General features: G+C 45.8%; 1 protein-coding gene across 1 annotated transcript in view; it reads left to right on the top strand.

Moving 5' to 3' along the window:
• Positions 1–26,454, top strand: part of snx19b (sorting nexin 19b) — a gene marked incomplete at its 5' end in the record, with an annotated part of 80,882 nt that overhangs the window by 39,003 nt on the left and 15,425 nt on the right. Inside the window, 7 exons of the mRNA XM_079246957.1 lie at positions 1,642–1,840; positions 1,918–2,018; positions 2,093–2,212; positions 2,322–2,446; positions 3,810–3,903; positions 4,001–4,160; positions 4,440–4,575. Of these exons, the coding sequence (XP_079103083.1) occupies positions 1,642–1,840; positions 1,918–2,018; positions 2,093–2,212; positions 2,322–2,446; positions 3,810–3,903; positions 4,001–4,160; positions 4,440–4,575 (935 nt within the window). The remainder of the gene's footprint in view (positions 1–1,641; positions 1,841–1,917; positions 2,019–2,092; positions 2,213–2,321; positions 2,447–3,809; positions 3,904–4,000; positions 4,161–4,439; positions 4,576–26,454) is intronic.

Here is a 26,454-nt window from a genome sequence, read left to right on the forward strand (position 1 = left end):
CTATTTTCTTTAGAATTTAGTTTTATTTATTGTTGTAAGACCAACTTTACTTCAGTTCAGCTGAAACACATTAAAAAGGAAAAATTCTTTCAGTGGATTTTAGAGACAACTAGGCTTAAATGGGACATTTTCTTACTGCACCTTTTGTATCATACATATGAGCGAATTACGACAAGAACAGACAAAAACAAGTATTATCCTCATGAAAGGAATAAAAGTTGACTTTCAGTCTGTTGATATGAAGCTGATATACAGCTGGTTCGGCCCACAGAACAGCCAAATATGCGTTAGAGTGTTTGCTTTTCTTCATCTTCTTTAGTGAAACATTTCACCAGAATTTAAGAAAAAAAAAAAGAAGCATTTAATAAGAAAATGAAATGCAGATAATCTCTTCCGACTGGTGTTCAGTCGGTTTGTCATACTTCATCGGGATAGCATTCCACAAGTTCAGGTTTAAGGGTTTATCTGTCAGTTTTTGCTTTCTGATAATACCATACCAATTTAGACTAACTCAAGCCGTTTCCCTGACCTTAACCCTAAAAAGACATGACAGAACACTTTAATACTTGTAAACTGTTATACGTTTCATGCACTTAGTTTCGCCACATTTGATGGTACACATGCACCGGAACCGATCTGGTAGTTACAGAGGAATTATGCCGGAATTATTCTCTCTCTTTTTCAGTCCCTTTGCGTATCAATCCTGAAATGCTTTGGATCTACCTGTGTGTTTATATCGCTGCTATGCAATGCCCTGTAGCATAGCGCCTGTAACGTAACACCTGTAGCATAACGCCTGTAGCGTAATGCCTGTAGCGTAACGCCTGTAGCAAAATGCCTATAGGGTAACGGCTTATAGGGTAACGGCTTATAGGGTAAGGCCTGTAGGGTAAGGTTTGTAGGGTAATGCCTGTAGCGTAATGTCTGTAGGGTAATGCTTATAGGGTAAGACCTGTATGGTAACACCTGTAGGGTAACACCTGTAGCATAACAGCTGTAGCGGAATACCTGTAGCGTATTGCCTGTAGTGTAACACCTGTAGCAAAATGCCTATAGGGTAACGCTTATAGGGTAAGGCCTGTAGGGTAAAGCCTGTAGGGTAACGCCTGTAGCGCAATGCCTGTAGGGTAACGCTTATAGTGTAATGCCTGTATGGTAAGGCCTGTAGCGTAATGCCTGTAGCATAACGCTTATAGGATAACGCTTATAGCGTAACGCCTGTATGGTAAGGCCTGTAGCGTAATGCCTGTAGCATGACGCCTGTAGCATAACGCTTATAGGATAACGCTTATAGCGTAACGCTTATAGCATAACGCCTGTATGGTAAGGCCTGTACGGTAATGCTTATAGCGTAACGCCTGTAGCATAATACCTGTAGCATAACGCCTGTAGTGTAAGGCCTATAGGGTAACGCTTATAGCGTAACGCCTGTAGGGCAAGGCCTATACGGTAATGCCTGTATAGTAAGGCCTGTAGCTTAACGCCCGTTTTACATGTAGAATGAAGACATCTAAAATGCTGATGTGATCTTAACTTGTTTGGTTGAATGTTGTGTTTGCAGTCGCTAACAATAACATGTGTATCGTGTCCCTAACACCAGTAATGACATAAATTAGAGGGATTTGTCTTAATGGTTTCCAGTATGAGACTTCGGTGGGTTGTGAAAACCCGGGAAGCATCCAGCCAGGTTGTGAAGATGCAGAAGTCCCACAGACGGGCTGCGAGAACCCGTCAGCCATGCAGCCTGTTGCCTATCACATGGTCAACAGGCGGTACAGCGAGTTCCTCAACCTGCAGACTCGGCTCGAAGAGAAGAATGATCTCCGGAAACTCATCAAAGGCATGTATGACCGACTGCCAATCAGCAGCTTGTCTTTCCTTCACACAGAGCTAAATATTTAATGTCACCATTTTTAGGTGTGAAAGGTCCAAAGAAAGTCTTTCCAGACATGCCGTTTGGAAACATGGACAGCGACAGGATCGAGGCCCGGAAAGGCCTGCTGGAGACCTTTCTAAAGGTTGGTCTGTTTGTCTTCTTACCTCACATTTATTCACTATCACATGTCTGATTATTTCTGTTTTTGTCTTCCAGCATCTGTGTGCCATCTCTGAGATAGCCAACAGTGAGGAGATGCAGGAGTTCCTCGCTCTAAACACTGACGCCAGGATTGCCTTCGTGAAGAAACCCTTCGTGGTGTCGCGCATAGACAAGGTTCACGCACACACACGGCCAGCAGCACAGAGTAGCATCTGCAGATTGGTGTAACGTAGACCCACTCTTTCTCAGCTTGTGCTTCAGCGTGGGGGTGTTTCTTCTGCAGATTGTAGTGAACGCCATTGTGGACACCCTGAAGACAGCGTTTCCTCGTTCAGAACCTCAGAGTCCCACAGAGGACAACGAATGCGACCTGGATGGAGGAAAACTCTCCACAGACAAGAAGAACAAGTATGTCTTAATATTTTATAATGATTGTGTATGAAACGGTTAGACTGCAAGAGTGAAGGGTGTTGGTGACAGTCACCGGGTAGCTTCGTCTTCATGAAGACCAACTCTGCTAGTAATGAAGTGTTTACACGGTCATGCTTCTTGCAGTTGGGGGTTTTTTGCCTCTGCCAGGGGATGTCTAGTGTTTTATTTGACTCCAAATGTCAGAAAATGCCTCAGTGATAGTTTTCTTAAACCCAAAGAGCACATTTTCCAAAATAAAATGTAGTAAGTCCATAAAAATTTGTGTGAGGGAAGCTGCGTAGCCGAAGTCGGACCTTAATCATGTCTTTAACAAGTTATATATTGGTTTGATGTACAAACTAAACTAGTTCCACACTGGAAAACACTTCACAGTGATTACAATAACTATATTACTTTTATATATGTTCTCTTTATTTTTCTATTTGAATAATGACAAATTAAGCTGAATAAATGATTATTTTTTATTTATTACATGTTATTCTTACATATTATATTTGATTTGATAAATGATTTCTGGTTTCTTTTTTTACTCATATTTTTAGTTTTTTTTTTTTTAAAAATTCCTTACATGTGGATTTACTCCAAACTTCCTTAAACAATTTCTGAGACTTTTTGCTTAATTTTATGGTAAAAACTTAATTGAAAATCCAGTTTTAGACAGTATGGGACGTCTCTTCTGCCCCCTGGTGGACACAATATGCACTACCATAATTCAATGTCACACAGTAACAAACAGTAAATATACTGAAAGAAGTTTTGCAGATAATTTTTGCAAATATTTTTCATTGAAGGGCAAAAAAACAAGACTTCAGATTAGGAAAAGGTACTTTATTCCCCACATTTCTCTTGTGTTGGGTTAAATATGACCTTCTTAAATGAAGGTCATTAAGAATTTGTTTTCTTTAGAGGGTGAGGGTGAAATTATATATATATATATATATATATATATATATATATATATATATATATATATATATATATATGTACATGCAACATGTTTTTTACATTTTAACCTGAACAAATGAACCAAACCTGCTGGACTATTTTTTTTTTAATTGAATAATGTTCCATCTTTTGCAACATCGTCTCTCATGTTCAGCTCATATGTGAGACTTTCCAGCCTTAATATCTTTTTAATGAATAAAAATCATTATTTGTAGGTCGTCTTTGCTGCCTGAAGGAAAATGTCCGGCAGGGATTGGTCTTTACATGCACTTTTCCTCCATCATGACATATAAAACACAGATGCATCTGTGTGTTTCATGCAACATGGTCTGCGATCATATCAGAGCCTAGTTTAGGTTTAGTTGCTGAACAGTTATTATTTATCCATTTCCAGGTCTCGTCTGAAGCTTTCCAGTAAAAACATGCCGTTCATGAATGGCTCAGACATCAGACCACCAGTTTTATTCAGTTTGGACCAAACAAGCACGGTAAGTTCTGACTGAGAGGCACATTAACTCTCAAACTGATTTACTGATATAAATATGAAGTATGGTGCTTGCTGGTGATGGTTGAATTGTCTTTAAGGTGTTTAACGGGATGTCTCTGGGAGATTTACAAGCCTTCATCGCTGAACAAGAGAAGCTGTCCATCAGATCCGAGGTCGATGTGGAGGACAGTTCAGGATTAGTGCATGACAGAAGCTTAGGAAGTGAAGACGTGAGGAGAAAACACTGTCAGGAGCTCGGTAAGGTGCCGTCAGCGCAGATAAAACAGAAGTTAAACACTGAAATCAGCAGTTAAAGCAGTGAAATGGAGGTTAAAATAAAACCTGCAGTGTCTTAACATGGCCACACGAGGGCAGCGTTAGAAACCATATGAAGTGGAAAACAGTGTGTTCCTCACCTGCATGACTGCTGCAGATTACATGTACAACTCCACTTCAGCCGCTGCAGCACCTTTACAGCCGGAAGTCTGACATCTCCCGGTCTAGTCATGTGACACAGTTGTGTTTTGCATGTGGTAGGCACAGCGGGTGAGACAGCGCTGGCCGAGGTGGCGCTGAACATCCTGTGTCTGCTGATGAAGGAGCAGTGGAGCTGGCTCTGCTCTGAAAACATCCAGAGGACCATCAGGCTGCTGTTTGGGACCCTGATCAACAGGTGAGGTTGGATTTTACGCTGGTGGGATGCAGCGGCGTACTGCATCTGTTGGGTTTGCAGCCAGCAGTGTTACAGAACATAAACAATAAAAACACACAGCAAAACACACTGACACAGAATAAAACATGTTTAATAGGGACGCACTGATGTCTCAATACCAAGCGTGTGTACTTGTACTTGGTATTAATAAAAGTGTACCAATACCCGATACTACAATCCAGCGAAGATGTATATGATGACATGCGTCAGACGTGTTTTAAAAGAATGTTAAAATGTGACATTTTTTGTTCCACTAAAAGGGAGATTTTTGTTTCCAAACCACACATTTATAGTTGTATTTAGGCAAAATGTGTCAAATCAGAATAAAACTTGTTAAAATAGTTAGATCTGTAATGTTATTATATTTGTATTGGTGAGGTAACTTCAGAAAGGATGGGTCATTTATTACAACCTAATGAAATCTAACACAGTTATGACAGTCACAATAATGTTCACATAAACACATCTGGTATCGGCAGATATTCTAGTTTCACATATCAGTATCCCATCGGAACTCCCAAAAAGTGGATCAGTACATTCCTAATGTTTTTATAATGAAACTGATGAATGAAAGGATGAGAAACTTTATTTATCCATTTGTCCTCAAAGAAGCAACAGAATATTCAATTCAATTCAGTTCAGTTCAATTCAATTCAGTTCAATTCAATTCAATTCAATTCAATTCAGTTTTATTTGTTCAGCACCACTTTACAACAGTGTCATTTCAGACCACTTCACAGACTCATCAGTTTGAGTCAACTCATAAAAAGTTAACTAGTTAAAGTGGAACTATTATGTGTATTTCAGGCTATTTTATTTTTATTTCTGAGCCCAGAAGGGCTGGGATTGATGGAGTTATTGTCACAAATGGCTTTATTTACTTCAGACCGACCCTCTCCGTAGGCTGTCAGATCAGCCTGCGGGCAAAACGAGTGGATTGAGACTCTTCCGCATTAAGCCCCGCCTCCCGCCACCGCGCTACATCGGGAGCGCGCACCGCACCTGCTTTCACCGTCATTGTAACATCTCATAAACAGAAGGATTAGGCTCATATGAACTCAATAAAACTAAACAAAATACCATGTCAACACATAGCATACAGCCCTACATGTTGAAACCTGAATCAGAGCCTGAAAGCGAAGTGGAAAACAGCAACCCACAGCAACGAATGCAGCAGGATGTCTCTCTTTGGTAAACTCACCAGCCATCGTTGGAAATAACTTTATCCCACGTTTTCCACCCGCCTGATGTATTTGTACATGCCCTTGTTAACCAGTAGAAGGTATCCAATCACCGAACCTTATCCCCCGGGACGTCACAAGGATTTCAAAGTAGAAAAAAACTCTCTAAAACGACACGTTTTTCGTCGCCATGGAAACCGAACGGAGAGATTGCTGGAACTCAAACTCAAACATGTGTTTAGGTGATAAAAAACAGCGCCGTTCACATGTCTGATGAGGATTCAACACTGTAACACTGTAGAAAGCTCAGAAAACTCCAAATACCATAAAAGCACCCCTTTAATGAGAACCAGCAGGTTGCATTGAATCTTGACTTGGATCCGATCCTCCATCCTGAGCTGCAGGAGGCGACAGTGGGAAGGAAAAACCTCCAGCAGAACCCGGCTAGTTTAATGTTTTTTTTGGTTCCTCCACATCGCCATGAGAATCTCATGTTCCACCTCATCACCTCTGGTTCCACCTCATCATGATGAGAACCTCCGGTTCCACCTCATCATGATGAGAACCTCCGGTTCCACCTCATCATCATAAGAACCTCCGGTTCCACCTCATCATGATGAGAACCTCCGGTTCCACCTCATCATGATGAGAACCTCCGGTTCCACCTCATCATGATGAGAACCTCCGGTTCCACCTCATCATCATAAGAACCTCCGGTTCCACCTCATCATGATGAGAACCTCCGGTTCCACCTCATCATCATAAGAACCTCCGGTTCCACCTCATCATGATGAGAACCTCCGGTTCCACCTCATCATGATGAGAACCTCCGGTTCCACCTCATCATGATGAAAACCTCCGGTTCCACCTCATCATGATGAGAACCTCCGGTTCCACCTCATCATGATGAGAACCTCCGGTTCCACCTCATCATCATGAGAACCTCCGGTTCCACCTCATCATGATGAGAACCTCCGGTTCCACCTCATCATGATGAGAACCTCCGGTTCCACCTCATCATGATGAGAACCTCCGGTTCCACCTCATCATCATAAGAACCTCCGGTTCCACCTCATCATGATGAGAACCTCCCGTTCCACCTCATCATGATGAGAACCTCCGGTTCCACCTCATCATCATAAGAACCTCCCGTTCCACCTCATCATGATGAGAACCTCCGGTTCCACCTCATCATGATGAGAACCTCCGGTTCCACCTCATCATGATGAGAACCTCCCGTTCCACCTCATCATCACCATGAGAATCTTTCAGACCTTCTCTGGAAACCCTGGGATGGTTGTGTGTGGAAATCCCAGTAAACACTCAGACCAATAACCTTAGATCTCCTTTCTTCTTCATTCTGAGTTAAAATGTCAGCAAGTCGTCTCCATTGTGTCTTCAGCCTGATTATCCGTTTCAGATCAAACTTCGTGAAGTCAAATGAAATGAAAAATTTGGTTTAATTGCTTTTATAAATTGACTTATTTTTACTTATTTACTTCGTTTCCACTGCTGTGCGGTGTCGATGAGCGCAGGACTTCAACGCTAATAATTTTAGAAGCAGCTGAGATGGATCTTTCCAGGAAAAGCAGGCTGGTGCTGCTTTTAACAAGGATTTCTGCTGAAAATAAATGACGGAAACATGCAGATTTTAAGGGGCCGCTGTGTGTGTGGACCGAGCCAGGTCAGGACATGAAGACAATATTCTCATGTTCTACTGACTCTGACCTCACGTTCCCCAGAGTGTTGCTCCCAGAATATCCATCCTCATGTTGATACTGGGTCCGCTATTTAAAGAAGTCTCACCAGACCAGCATGAGAGGCCTTGTGCTTTTGTTTGGTCTAAATCAGGCAGCAGAGTGAGGCAGCTTTCTCCTCCCATCAGACAGACCTGATGAATGTTAGACTCTTCAGAGAAAAACAGACCAGAATAAAGGAGATAATCCTGAATTCCAGGCTTAGAATCCACCTGGAAAACAAAGCAGCGGTAACATGGAAAAGTCATGCGTTCACAAGAAAGTATCGCATGCTTTACTGAAGCTTAGCTGGTGTTTACTGATGTTTACTGATGTTTACTGAAGCTTAGCTGGTGTTTACTGGTGTTTACTGAAGCTTAGCTGGTGTTTACTGGTGTTTACTGATGTTTACTGAAGCTTAGCTGCTGTTTACTGGTGTTTACTGATGTTTACTGAAGCTTAGCTGCTGTTTACTGATGTTTACTGAAGCTTAGCTGGTGTTTACTGGTGTTTACTGATGTTTACTGAAGCTTAGCTGGTGTTTACTGATGTTTACTGAAGCTTAGCTGGTGTTTACTGGTGTTTACTGAAGCTTAGCTGGTGTTTACTGGTGTTTACTGGTGTTTACTGAAGCTTAGCTGGTGTTTACTGAAGCTTAGCTGGTGTTTACTGGTGTTTACTGATGTTTACTGAAGCTTAGCTGGTGTTTACTGGTGTTTACTGATGTTTACTGAAGCTTAGCTGGTGTTTACTGATGTTTACTGAAGCTTAGCTGGTGTTTACTGGTGTTTACTGATGTTTACTGAAGCTTAGCTGGTGTTTACTGATGTTTACTGAAGCTTAGCTGGTGTTTACTGATGTTTACTGAAGCTTAGCTGGTGTTTACTGATGTTTACTGAAGCTTAGCTGGTGTTTACTGATGTTTACTGAAGCTTAGCTGGTGTTTACTGGTGTTTACTGATGTTTACTGAAGCTTAGCTGGTGTTTACTGATGTTTACTGAAGCTTAGCTGGTGTTTACTGGTGTTTACTGATGTTTACTGAAGCTTAGCTGGTGTTTACTGGTGTTTACTGAAGCTTAGCTGGTGTTTACTGGTGTTTACTGGTGTTTACTGATGTTTACTGAAGCTTAGCTGGTGTTTACTGATGTTTACTGAAGCTTAGCTGGTGTTTACTGGTGTTTACTGATGTTTACTGAAGCTTAGCTGGTGTTTACTGGTGTTTACTGATGTTTACTGAAGCTTAGCTGGTGTTTACTGATGTTTACTGAAGCTTAGCTGGTGTTTACTGATGTTTACTGAAGCTTAGCTGGTGTTTACTGATGTTTACTGAAGCTTAGCTGGTGTTTACTGATGTTTACTGAAGCTTAGCTGGTGTTTACTGGTGTTTACTGATGTTTACTGAAGCTTAGCTGGTGTTTACTGGTGTTTACTGATGTTTACTGAAGCTTAGCTGGTGTTTACTGGTGTTTACTGATGTTTACTGAAGCTTAGCTGGTGTTTACTGGTGTTTACTGATGTTTACTGAAGCTTAGCTGGTGTTTACTGATGTTTACTGAAGCTTAGCTGGTGTTTACTGATGTTTACTGAAGCTTAGCTGGTGTTTACTGATGTTTACTGAAGCTTAGCTGGTGTTTACTGATGTTTACTGAAGCTTAGCTGGTGTTTACTGATGTTTACTGAAGCTTAGCTGGTGTTTACTGATGTTTACTGAAGCTTAGCTGGTGTTTACTGGTGTTTACTGATGTTTACTGAAGCTTAGCTGGTGTTTACTGGTGTTTACTGAAGCTTAGCTGGTGTTTACTGGTGTTTACTGATGTTTACTGAAGCTTAGCTGGTGTTTACTGGTGTTTACTGAAGCTTAGCTGGTGTTTACTGGTGTTTACTGATGTTTACTGAAGCTTAGCTGGTGTTTACTGATGTTTACTGAAGCTTAGCTGGTGTTTACTGATGTTTACTGAAGCTTAGCTGGTGTTTACTGGTGTTTACTGATGTTTACTGAAGCTTAGCTGGTGTTTACTGATGTTTACTGAAGCTTAGCTGGTGTTTACTGATGTTTACTGAAGCTTAGCTGGTGTTTACTGGTGTTTACTGATGTTTACTGAAGCTTAGCTGGTGTTTACTGGTGTTTACTGATGTTTACTGAAGCTTAGCTGGTGTTTACTGATGTTTACTGAAGCTTAGCTGGTGTTTACTGGTGTTTACTGATGTTTACTGAAGCTTAGCTGGTATTTACTGGTGTTTACTGATGTTTACTGAAGCTTAGCTGGTGTTTACTGATGTTTACTGATGTTTACTGAAGCTTAGCTGGTGTTTACTGGTGTTTACTGAAGCTTAGCTGGTGTTTACTGGTGTTTACTGATGTTTACTGATGTTTACTGGTGTTTACTGGTGTTTACTGGTGTTTACTGATGTTTACTGGTGTTTACTGATGCACTCCTGCATCGGGGTTGTGGCCGTTGTTGTCTGTCTTCCTGCAGAGCCTTAAAGCTTCACCAGTTAGACCAATAATAACTCATGATGAAACATCTGGTAATCTGAACCTAGACCTGAACCTAGAACTCAACCTAGACCTGAACCTAGAACTCAACCTAGACCTGAACCTAGAACTCAACCTAGACCTGAACCTAGAACTCAACCTAGAACTCAACCTAGATCTGAACCTAGACCTGAACCTAGAACTCAACCTAGACCTGAACCTAGAACTCAACCTAGACCTGAACCTAGAACTCAACCTAGACCTGAACCTAGAACTCAACCTAGAACTCAACCTAGATCTGAACCTAGACCTGAACCTAGAACTCAATCTAGACCTGAACCTAGAACTCAACCTAGACCTGAACCTAGAACTCAACCTAGACCTGAACCTAGAACTCAACCTAGAACTCAACCTAGATCTGAACCTAGACCTAAACCTAGAACTCAACCTAGACCTGAACCTAGAACTCAACCTAGACCTGAACCTAGAACTCAACCTAGACCTGAACCTAGAACTCAACCTAGAACTCAACCTAGATCTGAACCTAGACCTGAACCTAGAACTCAATCTAGATCTGAACCTAGAACTCAACCTAGAACTCAACCTAGACCTGAACCTAGAACTCAACCTAGACCTGAACCTAGAACTCAACCTAGACCTAAACCTAAACCTGAATCTAGACCTGAACCTAGACCTAAACCTAAACCTGAATCTAGACCTGAACCTAGACCTAAACCTAAACCTGAATCTAGACCTGAACCTAGACCTGAATCTAGACCTGAACCTAGACCTGAACCTAGACCTAAACCTAAACCTGAATCTAGACCTGAACCTAGACCTGAATCTAGACCTGAACCTAGACCTGAATCTAGACCTGAACCTAGACCTGAACCTAGAACTGGACCTAGAACTGAATCTAGACCTGAATCTAGACCTGAACCTAGACCTGAACCTAGACCTGAACCTAGAACTGGACCTAGAACTGAATCTAGACCTGAACCTACAACTGAACCTAGACCTGAACCTAGACCTGAACCTAGATTTGAATCTAGACCTGAACCTATAACTGAATCTAGACCTGAACCTAGACCTGAACCTAGATCTGAATCTAGACCTGAACCTAGAACTGGACCTAGAACTGAATCTAGACCTGAACCTAGACCTGAACCTAGACCTGAACCTAGATCTGAATCTAGACCTGAACCTATAACTGAATCTAGACCTCAACCTAGACCTGAATCTAGACCTGAACCTACAACTGAATCTAGACCTGAACCTAGAACTGAACCTAGATCTGAATCTAGACCTGAACCCAGAACTGGACCTAGAACTGAATCTAGACCTGAACCTAGACCTGAACCTAGACCTGAACCTAGACCTGAATCTAGACCTGAACCTAGAACTGAACCTAGATCTGAATCTAGACCTGAACCCAGAACTGGACCTAGAACTGAATCTAGACCTGAATCTAAACCTGAACCTAGACCTGAACCTAGACCTGAATCTAGACCTGAACCTAGACCTGATCCTAGACCTGATCCTAGACCTGAATCTAGACCTGAACCTAGACCTGAACCAGGACATGAATCTAGACCTCATCCTAGACATGAACCTAGACCCAGACCTAGACCTGAGCAACCCCAGATCATAGACTTCCCCCACAGGCTTGTGCAGTAACACTAGACATGATGTCTGCATCACTTCATCGGCCTCTCTTCTTACCCTGATGCTCCATCACTCTGGAACAGGGTCCATCTGGACTCATCAGACCACATGACCTTCTTCCAGGTCCAGAATCCAGTCTTTCTGCTTTTCCTCCGGTTCTCCTCTCTGATCAGTGGTTTTCTTCTGGCTCCACAGCTGTTCAGTCTCATTGTTCACGTGGAAATGTTCTTACTTTCACTATGAAACCTGGTCCTGAGTTCTACTGTAGTTTTTCTTCCATCTGGTTCCAGCAGACGTTCCAGTGATCACCATCACCATCATTCAGGATGTTTTTCCAGCACATTTCTTCCTGGAAGACGATGCTTCCCCACCATCCTTCCAGCTTTTAATGCTGTGTTGGACACTTCTGAACCCAGTTCTAGTAGTTTCTGCATCTCCTGACATGTTTTCTCTGCTGGATGTCGATGATCTGACCCTTCTGGAACAGACTAACATCTTTTTGTCTTCCCACTTGCTTGTTTAAGAAATGAGAACCTGCTCATTGTATCTGTTGGGATTAAATAACTTGTTGCAGTTGAATCATCATCCTGCAGGAAATCGTCCAATAGGAGGCTCCGACCTGTTAGTTTAGTTAAACCCAGGTGGAGACTTTACTTTGGGACAGGTAGTTTACAGGTAACTACATCTTAACTAGATTTTCTAAGTAGCTGTTTAGTGGAGGCTGCTAGAAGCAGCAGAAACTTAATCCATGCCGGCCTGCAGCTGCGCTGAAAACATGTCTGTGAGAATTACATCTGAATGATGGAGAAAGTTTGTGTCTGAGACGTGAAGCCAGATCCGTGTCTCTGCGCGTGAGACGAGTCTGCATGGAAAAGCTGTCTCCATATACCGGGCCCCACGCGAGGCTCTGCTTTGGGATATGTCTGATTTTTATGGACTGGAAAAGTGGGACAGATCAAGATGAATATAGTTTCTTTCTGTTCGACAACAGTCTGGAGCGAAAATCCAGCTGTGGCCGCGGAGAGTCCGTCTCTAAGTGGACTCTCTCTGTCTGACTCCTGTAGTCGCAGCGTTAGAAGTCCTCGGTCGGTGACGATCCCACGGCACTGCGGATACAGATTACTGGTGTTTCCAGAAACCAGGCCGACGTGTCCCTCAGCTGGACGGTCGGCGATGAGGCGCTGGTGTGGAGAAACCGCGTCCCTGCTGATGAAAACACCGACAGTGATGAATCAAACTGCGTCAGGATTTTCCACTGGAAGTGTGGAACGTTCCCCAACTGGGTCAAGGGGAAGCATCACATCTGCTGATGGTCTGGCACGTGCGTGCACATGGACAGCCATGCTGATGCTTTTTCTGCTTGTCTCTGGGCTCCTTGTTGGTTTGAAGGATTTCCCCGACTTCACATGTTTCCCTTGAGAAACTTCCTTCTGCTGCACCTGTTGCACAAGGTCGTCATTCTTTATTTTTACCCCCTAAAACAGCGTATTAATGCTGTCAGAGGGGTTTCTGTCTCACTGCTCTGCTTTTAGCTCATGACCACATTGTGGCGTTTGGAGACAATCTTTCAAATGTGGTAAAATAAACAAAAAGGAAAGTTTCTGGGATCTGGAACTCTTTGCTTTGCTATTACCAGGAAGGGATGAAATTCTCCTCACTAACACAAGCTAATAATGTTCCTCCAGTTTCCTTTTGTTTCATGTTTTACATCCTAACGAGTAAATCTAGATTCTTACTTTCTGGTAAGAAAGTTTGAAATTCAACCCAGAAACATAACATAACCCAGCTCCAAAAAAGTCTGGATGTTGTGTTACGTATAGATAAAAATGTATTCCATGTAAATGTCGAAAAAACCAGAATCCCATCAGGTCGTATTTTCCTCCCAGTAGAAGATAAACATCATGTCAAACGATGAAACTGAGACGTTTTATCATCTGATGGAAAATATGAATCTGATGCAGAAACACATCTGGTTTAAACAGCTGGAACAGGAGCAACAAAAGGCTGAAAAAGTAACGTCTGCAGGAACATCTGACAACTAATCAGGTTAATTATCAACATGTCAGTAACATGACGGGCATAAAAGGAGCATTTCAGAGAGGCAGAGTCTCTCAGATGGAAAGATGGAGCTTCACCAGTCTGAGACAAACTGGATCTAAACATTCAGAAAATGACCTTCATAAGACTTTGAAGGTCCACCATCTACAGTTTAGAATATCTGCTACAGATTCAAAGAATAAGAAGGAATCTCTGTATTCTGGGGACAAGGCTCAATACTGGTGATATTCTGCATTAACAGCAGACATGATTCTGTACTGGAAACCAGTGCATGGACTCCATCATATGTGAAGAGGATCCAGAAACACGCCGTCTTCTCTGGACCAAAGCTCATTTAAAATGTTCTGAGTGGAAACCTGGATGAAGATGTGGAATAGTTTGTGGACAGCATGGACGGCGTGTCCTGCAGACTAAAGAGGAGAGGGAGCATCCAGCTTGTTATCAGCCTGCATCTCTGATGGGATGGGGTTGCATTAGTGCCGATGGCGTGGGCAGCTTCCACATCTGGGAAGCTCCATCAATGCTGAAACATCTGCTCCCATCCAGACAACGTCTCTTTCAGGGAAGACCTTGCAGGTTCCACCATGCTGGACCACATCCTGCATCATCACAGCAGCATGTAAACATGCATCATGTGAGATGACTTGTGACCCTTTGTCTTGTAGAGGAGAGTTCAGGATTTCCCACACAGCGTTTCATTCAGGACTTCTGCCTGATTTTAGCTGACAGAGTTCATTGTGAATCATTTGTTCTTCAGTGTTGGAGGACGTCATGCCTTATTCCTGCGTTTGGACTCCATCATCCTTTATGACAGGGAAGTGGGGAAACTGTGAACTTAAATCTTCCTCCCATAACAGAGATCTGTCCTTCATACTCTGACAATCCAGTTGTTTTCAGAGCGTATTAAAATCCTTCGCTGCGTCTCGTTCTGCTGCTGTTCCTTGACTTATGGGTTCTGGGGCCAGGAGACTCGGTGAGCTGTTTGGAAGCCCATGCCTCTCCTGTTGGCTGTATTTCTCTCCCAGGCTGAGTGTGTGTACTCAGATAGATGGGCGTACATGACAGATTTGGTGTTGGGGAATGGAAGAGGTGCTGGTTATGTAAGCGTGGGGGCATCTGTGGAGCAGGAGGAGATGTGACATCCCTGGACAGGCTGTTCCTGAGATGAGACGGTCAGACCTGGTCCTCATGGTGGGGTCAGACTGTCAGACTTTTTTATAGCTGCTGCTGTGTTTACGTTGGCACCTCTCCCTGTGTTTATCACAGAGCGTTTTTCCCCTTTTACAACCATTTCTGTTCGTTTTTCACCGGGCGCTGTAATAGATCTCCAGCTGGCTTACTTGTGAAGGTTATGAAACACACTCGGCCCTCTCTGCATCCCTTTATCCTTGTTTGGTGCTGGGAGGTGGGGGGGTGCTGTAGCGATACTGAACATCTCGCTTGGCAGGACATGAGACATGATACAGCTCATTATTGTCCACGCTCCTGATAAAGTTAGCCGGAGGACAAGCGCTGCGTGCTCCAACACCATGGGGATGTTTACAGAATAAACCTGATAAGTGATAAACACATGTCTGAAATAAGGACAGGAGCCCGCTGGCCTCTTTAACATCCCCGTGTCTGGTTTCAGCACTCACCTGAGATGAGGATCCAGGACGTAGTTCATCTTCTGCCTCCAGGGACATGCTTGTGCCATGACATGTCGTCTGTAGAAATCTGCCTGGAGGCTTATTTTAGCTCAAACGAGACCTGGATGTGCTCGTCTGTGTTGACCTTAAATGGTAACTACAATAATCCCCCTGCATGTATTCTGACTGTTACATCAGAAACTGATTTAAGTCCAAGAATGTGAAGCATCTTGATTTAATCTTGATTACTGCAGATTGGCTGGAAGGCCGTATCGCTGACTGACTCAGAGTTTTGAGTTAGTCTTTGCAGCTGCACTAAAAGCAAGCAATAAACACTCTTCTAAACCTGCTGACAGAAAATAAAACTCTCCTCCTGTTAATCCTCATGTAGGTAACGCAGCAGACACGGAGAGCAAACCGTTTGATTTCTAGTTTTTATATTTGGACGGAAACCTTTCTAAAGCTAATGCTAACGTTGCTAATGGCTTGATGGTACCGCTGAATTAACACCAAATGGCAACCTCTGGCGTTTAAAAGTGAAGCCTATGCGGAAGTGCATAAAACTGCAGTTCCCCCTTCATCCACTAGGAGCTGCAAAACAAAGCAAATCCCCATAGACTCCCATGTTAAAAAGACCAACTTCACAGCAGAAATAAACATGTTTACAGCAGAAATAAACATGTTTACAGCCTGGTTCAAAAATCCATGTTTGGTTTGATAGGTCAGGTTTACCTTCATGACAACTGTGGGAGGAGTGAATTTTTTTCTAACTCGCCCGTTTAATCTCATAGTTCAGCATACTTAGGGGCGTGTTCTTTTGATTGACAGGTACCCGATCTCCAGCTTCAAGTCAGAAGAACGTAGAACAACCGCGGTTTTTTAGCCGGTTAATAACATGACTTAGCTTTAGCTCCTCTGTTAGCTGGTTAGCACCTGTTATCTCCGGGTTAGCTCGGTTAGCTCTTAGCTACAGAAAGCTCAGAGTTTGCTCGATGTCAATCATCCACCATGACACTCACAGCCCCCCTCTCAGCTCCACCTCTTTGCCCATATTTGTATTTTCCGGGCGAGACGACGCGCATGCCCCTGCCAAGATGGTGATGGTAGGAACCGCCCAGCTTCAATTCAGCTCTTCAGAAACCTACGGGTGACGTCACGGAGGCTCCGCCCATCTTTTATATACAGTCTGATTAACACGCCAAAAAGCAGCAGCAGGTGGAGGTGGTTTAGTGAGGATAGCAGGTAAATCGTAGCATTAATAAGTGTACAAGAGGAAAACATGTAAAAGATTTCTGTTGTGTGATGCTTGATGAATGAATGATGTGCAGATGAGAAAAGTCCTGCTCACTGATGGACTTTACACAGATAAATCTATTCTCAAAGCACAAATGTGTCTGTTTGTGGAGTTTTAAGGCCTAAACCCAAAGGCAGAGAGGAGATTTTAAATGTCTCTTTGACAGAGTGATGCTGTTTTGTGTTTGTCAGCCCTGATTGGTTGAAATCGCCCTGCAGTTAGAGCCGAACCGAAGACGAGCGTTTTCTCTATGGTGGCGTGGACACAGAGCTTGACCTCTGTGTGTGTGTTTGTGTGATCATCCCTTTTTTTAGCTTGCACAAAGATTTCACTCGTCCAAGCTACGACAGAGCGACTGTAAAGTTCTGTGGGCCATGTGTGTTTAAGGGCACACGACTGTGTTTTGACCAGTCGCAGCGATGGAGGTGCCACGACAGGCCCAATAAAACCTGGGCCGGCACATGCTTGCACATGCTCAAACACGCACAGAGGAGAGCAGACGGCGGGTAGACGGCAGCGAGTCGGCTCCGTGGCCCCAGTAAAGGCGCTGATGTGTCTATCTCTGTGTTATGATGTGGTACTGTTATGATGTGGTGGTTTGCTTTTTCCTTGGTTCTGGGTTCCTGTTTTATTTTGGTAGTATTTCCTGTATGGTTCCCTTGTTTGTTTGTTTAGCTTTATTGATTTCCCGGTCATTGAGTTCACCTGCGTTCACTTAGTTAATTTGCTTCACCTGTTTCTTGTTTGGTTTTTCTGTGTATTTATACCCCTCGGTTTCAGTTGTGTTTGTTGGTTCATTGTCATTCTGTTAGTTGTCATTTTGTTGCTCTGCCCTGGGAATAAACCTGAGTTCTGTAGACTGGCGCCCCCGACTCCTGCATTTGGGTCCACCTCCCTCCAGCCACTGTAACAGAATGAACCAACCAAACGAGGACCCAGCGGAGATGATCACTCTCTTTGAATTTCTTCGTCGGGAGGCAGCCAAACACCTCCCGACCTACGAGCCTCTGGACCCAGACCCTCTCTGGACCTCGCGACGAAAGAGACACTCCAGGCGCCGTAAGCAAAAACCCCCAGTGAGCATGACGAGTGACGAACTGGTGGGAATGCTGCTGGGGCTGGACGAAGAACCGGAACCAGTCGACACTGAGGTCCAGTCGCGGTTCTGGGGAACCAGATTGGCTATCAAGCCACCAGCTCCACGGTCCACGTATCCAGTATCCCCGCCTGGTCCACGGTCTACGCCGCCCGCGTCCCAGCCCAGACCCACGTCTCCGGCGCTGCGGGCTCCCACGCCGGCGCCCGGAACCCGTCCGGCGCTGCAGGCTCCCACGCCGGCGCCCGGGTCCACGTCTCCGGCGCTGCAGGCTCCCACGCCGGCGCCGGGGTCCACGTCTCCGGCGCTGCAGGCTCCCACGCCAGCGTCCGGGTCCACGTCTCCGGCGCTGCAGGCTCCCACGCCAGCGCCCAGGTCCACGTCTCCGGCGCTGCGGGCTCCCACGCCAGCGCCCAGGTCCACGTCTCCGGCGCTGCGGGCTCCCACGCCAGCGCCCAGGTCCACGTCTCCGGCGCTGCGGGCTCCCACGCCAGCGCCCAGAACCCGTCCGGCGCTGCGGGCTCCCACGCCAGCGCCCAGAACCCGTCCGGCGCTGCGGGCTCCCACGCCAGCGCCCAGAACCCGTCCGGCGCTGCGGGCTCCCACGCCAGCGCCCAGAACCCGTCCGGCGCTGCGGGCTCCCACGCCAGCGCCAAGGGCTCGTCCGCATCCCTTGGTCCATGTTCCCGGGGGGGTCCCAGGACGGGACGCTCCTCCCTTGCTCCATGTTCCCGAGGGGGTCCCAGGACGGGACGCTCCTCCCCTGCTCCATGTTCCCGAGGGGGTCCCAGGACGGGACGCTCCTCCCCTGCTCCATGTTCCCGAGGGGGTCCCGGGACGGGACGCTCCTCCCTTGCTCCATGTTCCCGAGGGGGTCCCGGGACGGGACGCTCCTCCCCTGCTCCATGTTCCCGAGGGGGTCCCGGGTCGGGACGCTCCTCCCTTGCTCCATGTTCCCGAGGGGGTCCCAGGACGGGACGCTCCCCCTCTGTCCCGAGTTCCCGAGGGGGTCCCAGGTCGGGACGCTCCTCCTCTGTCCCGAGTTCCTGAGGGGGTCCCAGGTTGGGATTCTCCCCCACCGGCCCCAGCGCCAGCCCCGGTGTCCGGCGAGGAGGTCGCTCCTTCTCCTCTGTCTCCAGTGTCCGGCGAGGAGGTCGCTCCTTCTCCTCCGTCTCCAGTGTCCGGCGAGGAGGTCGCTCCTTCTCCTCCGTCTCCAGTGTCCGGCGAGGAGGTCGCTCCTTCTCCTCCGTCTCCAGTGTCCGGCGAGGAGGTCGCTCCTTCTCCTCCGTCTCCAGTGTCCGGCGAGGAGGTCGCTCCTTCTCCTCCGTCTCCAGTGTCCGGCGAGGAGGTCGCTCCTTCTCCTCCGTCTCCAGTGTCCGGCGAGGAGGTCGCTCCTTCTCCTCCGTCTCCAGTGTCCGGCGAGGAGGTCGCTCCTTCTCCTCTGCCTCCGGTGTCCAACGTGAGGGATCCAGAGCCGAGGCTGCCCCCGTCGTCTCGGCCTCCCGGCCGTCCTCCAGAGCCTGGCCTGCCTTCGTCGTCTCGGCCTCCCGGCCGTCCTCCAGAGCCTGGCCTGCCTTCGTCGTCTCGGCCTCCCGGCCGTCCTCCAGAGCCTGGCCTGCCTTCGTCGTCTCGGCCTCCCGGCCGTCCTCCAGAGCCTGGCCTGCCTTCGTCGTCTCGGCCTCCCGGCCGTCCTCCAGAGCCTGGCCTGCCTTCGTCGTCTCGGCCTCCCGGCCGCCCTCCAGAGCTAGGCCCTTTGGACTCTTTCCCCGGCCCTGTGCCCCTGGACTTTGTTTTTTCCCCTGGTCCCTCCTCCGGGCCCCCTCCTCCCGCCCGTCTCGGGACTCTGGACGTTTTTGGGGCCATCCGGTGGCTGGCCCTTGAGGGGGGGGTACTGTTATGATGTGGTACTGTTATGATGTGGTGGTTTGCTTTTTCCTTGGTTCTGGGTTCCTGTTTTATTTTGGTAGTATTTCCTGTATGGTTCCCTTGTTTGTTTGTTTAGCTTTATTGATTTCCCGGTCATTGAGTTCACCTGCGTTCACTTAGTTAATTTGCTTCACCTGTTTCTTGTTTGGTTTTTCTGTGTATTTATACCCCTCGGTTTCAGTTGTGTTTGTTGGTTCATTGTCATTCTGTTAGTTGTCATTTTGTTGCTCTGCCCTGGGAATAAACCTGAGTTCTGTAGACTGGCGCCCCGACTCCTGCATTTGGGTCCACCTCCCTCCAGCCACTGTAACACTCTGAGCCAAACGCTGGACGGAGGTGTACGCTGGGTGTACTGTGAGCAGACACATCACTCCAGGTGAAAACAATCTGAAAGATCCACTCCGGCAGGACATTTGTCTTTTATGTGTTTGGACTACATGAGCTATTACATAACTAGCAGTTCTTCTTGCCTGAAAAAGTGTTTTTCTGATACAACTTTTCACTCTGAGCTGATGTCAGTCAGAGATCTCAGGCAAAACTAAATACTGGTCCAGTTAGAGTCCAGTTTTACTTCACATGTTTGACCTTAGAAGTGCAAAAGAAGTCCATGACTTCACCTCTCCCAGAGACCAGTCTGCATCAGCTCCCATCACCCAGGTCAACAGCCAATCAGTGCATCCATGGGCCGGTGTGCACAAGGTTCCTGTAGTTCTCAGAGATGATGTCAGCAGTATGAAACGGTAAACAGCACCAGGCTCTGACATCTTCAGCATGTTATGATGGAACAAGATGCAGCGATGTCTGTCTGCAGCAGGGACCGTTCTGAGCAAGGCTCGGCTCTAAACACTGGATAATTAACACTTCATTACGGTGTCCAACCTCTAAATGTAACCCAACTTCTCTGACTGAACACCTGACAGACTTTATTTTTACCTCGGTAGAGGTAAAGCAGATAATAAGCTGCATTGTTACACTGGAAATATGAACTGGATTTAAACCATTAAGAACAGAAAAGCCTGGAAAAAAATAGGGATAAAAAATAAGAATGAAGACGGTAATATGTTGCAGTGTCTGGGTCTGATTATTGGAGTGCTGAGTCGCTTCGGGATTTTCACTCCGTCCCCTCTCAGAGCAATTCTTCTACAGTATTTAATCCATCTGGACAGGATTAGATAGTTAAATCCATGTATTGTGCAACAGGACTTGAAACGTGTGACCAACAATGTGTGTGAATGTGACTAACACTTCTCAGGTCCACGTGTAGGACTTGTGAGTCCCTGAATGTCTGTCATCAGCCCTCAGTGCTGTACTCCAAGGTTCTTGTATTCTTCCACCACCTCCTCCTTTTCTCCCAGGATGGAAACAGTAGCTATGTTTACACGGAGCCAAATATAGCGATCAGTTTGAAAGCTCTGTCTCTAAGAATGATCCATGTATACACCTCATTCCTAATGAAAAGTGTCAAACCACAGGGGTAGAATATTCCTTTTCCCAAACCAGTCGTGGTGTCATGTAAACACTGAATCAGGAAGTCGTCGGGTTGCGTTCTTACAGGTTGCTCTGATTAGATGTAAACGTGTAACGGGTGATGTTTCCTCACTTGGGAAGATGGCGACAAACAAATTCCCCAGACAGTGGCAGAATGCCTGTTTTTAATTCAGACTCTTGTCTCTTCGCCGTTTCCTCTTCGTTGTTTGCAGCAGGAGCGCACGAAGATCATGCTGCTGCCTGAAAGTAGTGCAGTAAATCCCGTGATGTAAACATCTTTATGCGCATGTCGTACAGGACTGTTCTGCCTAAATGTTAGCGCATATACACTCTAGATCAGCATGGAAATGTTAAACTTGGTTATACCATGGCCTGAGTGAATACTCGATTCTTATTGGTTGCAGGGTGTCCGTTAAAAAGTGATATAGGACACCAGTTAAAAAAAGTTCAGTCAAATAGCCCAATAGTTCTAAATCTTTGCACTGTCTCAAACGCCAGTTTGTAATTGTGGCAACAGAAATGTTAGCGACCAATAGGCAGAACAGAAAGCAGAAAGAATATCTGGAAAGACGATGTCAAATGGCGGCCCATGGTTAATAATGAATGTATGATATCAGATGTTAGGACAACTGGTCTGTAATTATCTGGCCCATATGATTGGGATTTTCTAGGTCTTGGAACAGTATTTGCTTACATGTTGCTATCTCTAATCACTACTAATTTAAGAATTAGATAATATAGATAAAAATAACAACAAATACGGATACTGCAGATGCTTGTGACCAAGTAGTGATATAAATGATCTAGCCTGATGTTATATGTTATATCACCAAAGAGGAGCTGCATTTTCTGAAACTCCAAGTCCATGAAGACAATTCTCATGAAAAAGAGGAAACATGAATCAAGAGGAGTACATTATGTGGAAGTAGCACAGCCTCATGATCCATTTCACATTAGGATATGTTTCGTGTTATTCATTTAGTTTTACCCTGGAACACTAACATACGACAAGTAGCCATTTAAAATAAATGTAACATTGATGAAAATCACAAATGAATTGGTGCTGAGCGCGAAGCTCTGAAAACTGGGTTCATTTTTTTTGCCGGTTCTCCAAATTTAAAATATTACATGTATCAGTGCAATAAGTGCAGACCGTGATTCTGTAGCCATAGTTTACCTGAATGCCCTGCAGATTCAGGTCTGTCACACTTCTTGCTCTATCCACACCATGACTAGCTACTGCTGGTCATTGTTTTCAGGATCATTTTAATTGATGATCATTTCGATGGTGTCTATTTTCTTTTTCTTTTTTTTTGCAATCAGCAAAGTTGGATGAGAAGATCAGACTCAGAAGTTGAGTCTTACCAGGCCCGATAGAAGCGTTGCTTGTCCTGCTCTCCCACCAACATGTTTCAGGGGATTATTCCTCATAGTAGTTTGTTTAGAAAGAAAAAGTTACATTGTCTTATGCAAGCTGTTGGATTCTTAAGTAAATATTTAAAAAGTTGCAAATGTTTGTTTTTTGCTGACTTTACTATTCTCACATTCCCATAGTTTTGGACTGTGACTCTGAGGTCCTTTATTGTCTCTGGAAACTCTGGAAAAATAGATTGGAAATCAGCTGGTGTAGATCAAATAAAGTCTTTTAAAAACTTGGAAAAGAAATGTATTTTCCAGAGTCTAAATATGTTCACAGTACTTCAGATGTAGGTACAAAACAACCTCAGACCACCAGCATGTAACATGAGGCTTGTTGTGTAGTTTGAGCAGTGAGGTGGCTGTATGCTTTTTATTCTGTTTATTGTCCCATGTTTCCATGGGTTTAGCTCTAAAAAGAAGTCCATGTTTTTATAGGATGGAGAGCATTGTACATGAGAGACTCAGGCCTGCAGCTAAGACATGTGGAGGTAATTTGCAATAACAGGCAGGCTTGTCTTTGTGAGTGGTGATGCACTGATTTAGACCATAGCCATTAAAAATGTGTTTATTTGCTGTTTTGGACTGCATATTCTGTCCGGTCTGTGTATACGTCTGTCTGTGAAGCTTCATTGTACAGCATTGAAGTCAAACAGGCAACAAATCAGTTGCTAGGTTTTGTACCAGCCAACTTTGTGCATCCATTCATTTCTGGTAGTTATTGCCAGATTTCATCCATCCATCCATCCATCCATCTTCTGCCGCTTATCCGGGGTCGGGTCGCGGGGGCAGCAGCCTAAGCAGGGAAGCCCAGACTTCCCTCTCCCCAGCCACATTTGCCAACTCTGCGGGGGGGATCCCGAGGCGTTCCCAGGCCAGCCGAGAGATGTAATCCCTCCAGCGTGTCCTGGGTCTTCCCCGGGGTCTCTTATTGCCAGATTTCATAACTGAAAATGAAATCAGACTTTGTAAATAAATCAAACCGGATAGTCAGCAGAAGTGACCAAGTCTAAATCTAGCAGTAAAAATAATAAAATTATTTAGTATTCCCTCATTTAACTAGGTATGTTATCCAAATCTAAATAAAATTATCAAATTAAAAAATACCCTTTTTTCTGATTTCTTGAATATTAGACTGTGGTAGCTGACAAACCATAGACTGTATATAAAAAGATGGACAGAGCCTCCATGACATCACCCATAGGTTTCTGAAGAGCTGAATTGAAGCCCGGTGGGCGGTTTCTACCATCGGCATCTTAGCAGCGTCATGCGTGTCGTCTCGCCCATAAAATACAAATATGGGTAAAGAGGTGGAGCTTAGTGGGGGGCTTTTAGCATGGGGGGTGGATGATTGACATTGAGCAAACTCCGAGCTGCCTGTAGCTAAGAGCTAACTGAGCTAACTCAGGGCTAACAGGAGCTAACCAGCTAATGGAGTGAAGTGTGCTAAAGCTAAGTCAAGTTGTTAAGTGGCTAAAAACTGCGGTTGTTCTACATTCTTTTTACTACAATAGGGAGATTGGGTACCAGTCAATCAAAAGGGCACACCCCTAAATATGCTCAGTTTCGAGATTAATTTACTTTTAAGTGGGGGAGTTAGGTGGAAATTCATTTCCCCCACAGTTATCATGAAGGTAAACTTGACCTATTAAACCAAAAATGGATTTTTGTACCAGGCTGTAAACATGTTTATTTCTGCTGTGAAGTTGGTCTTTTTAACATTGGAGTCTAAGGGGATTTGCTCTGTTTTGAAGCCCCTAGTGCACTGGTTTCCAAAGTTTTTCTGCAGGGCCCCCTTGTCATCGACGACAATAATGTCGAGGCCCCCCCCCCCCACTCCCATCACATAAACTAAAGAAACATACTAAGAAATGCGTCTTTAGTTTCAGTGGCTGTATTGTAGGTAACTATAATTGTCAGTATTATTATCCATTCTTCTGCTTTAGTGTCAAACACTACTACTACTTTTGGTTGAGGGGAGTTTTCTATGAGACGATTCTGCTTTAGTAGAACAACTTTGCTTTATATGATAGTTGGATAGTTTATTTCTAAAGTAACCTGCAGGCTTTTCTTTGTGTTCAGGATGAAAAGTCCACAAGTGGTGGTGTAACTTGTTTGGCTTCGTACTTCATTATATTAAATGATACTATTTTGGTCCATGCAAATGACTATGGTCTCATTATTACCCACTGCAGAGTTCTCCACCGGCCACTGGGTGTCACTAGAGGCTAGGGAAACAAGACATGGTTAAGCTAGCAGATGAAGTAGCCACGTTTACACCGTGTTCATGTCAAGACAGAGATGTTAACCTGTCCGGCTTATTTCCTGTAAGTCCGCTTATGTTTTACTACTGCTGCTAAGCTGATTCAAGTTTCTACGTCATGTATTAGGCATTTCTATGGTGAAATTGCATTAGTTTACGCTCATACTGTTGTAATGTTACAGGGCTTCCTCATCGTTGTCATTAAAGTGGTCTGACATCGAGGAGTGTGTTTCTTCATGAGGAAGCCATGGTTGTTGTTAAGTGCTCGGTTCTTGGCTGCACCTTCGGTACGGATGATGTGTCTGAGGCCCTCGCCGTTGCCCTGCTGACGAATCACGGGCTCGCCCATCAGGGCCCGCCTGGAATTGCCGCGCCTGCCCAGCTCCGTGCTCCTCTGGGCCCCAAGCTCGAACGTCCCAGGGTTGACATCGGCATATCGATAGAAGAATGGAACGTGTTCACTCGTCGCTGGGATGTCTTCCGCGTTGGCTCTGGCATAGGAGACGCCCAAGCCCCTTTCCAGCTGTTCCAGTGTGCTGGCCCCGAACTCGGAGATAGTTTGTTGAAGGCGAACCACGATGCCGCATCTGGACCCCTGCCAGATTTGTTAGCTGCCATGCGCTCACTCGCAGTCATTCCTGTGGCCACGTGCGTCCTGCGCACCGAGCTCCTTCAATTACACCAGGAGCGCGACGAATCGTTCCGCGCCTTTTCTGCCAGGGTGCGGGGGAAGGCGGAGACCTGTGCCTACAATGCAGCGTGCGTATGCGGCAGGACTGTGGACTATACGGACCATATTATCCGTGATGTTTTGGTCAATGGCATCTATGACCCAGACATGCGCCGTGAAACGCTGGGGATACCCGATGTCCTGCGGAGACCAGTGAATGAGGTGATCGCGCTCGTTGAGACCAAGGAAATGGCTCGCAATGCACTCCCATCACCCAACCTTTCAGCCATGTCTTCATTCAGACGCTTGAACAAGGTTCAGCAGACGGGGCCTACCCCGACCCCAGCCCCGGTTGACAGGGCTAAAAAGGCCTCATGCCCAGTCTGCAAGAACGCTTTTGAAGTTTTCTCGGAGGGACCTCGCGGTTGGAATACCAAGCCCCACCGAGTCTGCGTTGACTGCTTCAGGGCCCGTCGGCGCCAGAAGCGGCTGCAGCTGCCACACGTCGGCCAACAAGCTACCATGGACTCAGAGCCGATCTCTCAGATCATGTCGTCCTGGTCCAGGGCCCTGCCTACCAGACGTCGCAGGGGCCAGCCCCGTTGCCATGTTCCTGACGCCGTCGGGCCCACGACCATCAGGCTTGACCACCACATCTTCTCGAGGGGCGAGTGGAGACGCGCCAAACTGAGGGACCACCCTCGCGTCTCGATCTCCATCTCGGTTGATAACCTGGCCGGAAGCGGCACCCGCAATAGGGGCTCATGCTTGAAGGCTTGCTGACACCGGCGCGCAGTCAGACCTATGGTCCCTCTCAGAGTTTCTCGCCTGTGGGTTCTCGCGTAATGACCTGCACCCCGTAGGTCTGAGCCTGTCGGCTGCCAACCACTCTCCTATTGCTGTTGACGGTGCTTTCTTTGCTGTGCTCTCTACGACCCCTAG

The sequence above is a fragment of the Telmatherina bonti genome, assembly GCF_933228915.1.
Source record: "Telmatherina bonti genome assembly, chromosome: 9".
Classification (NCBI taxonomy): Eukaryota; Metazoa; Chordata; class Actinopteri; order Atheriniformes; family Telmatherinidae; genus Telmatherina; species Telmatherina bonti.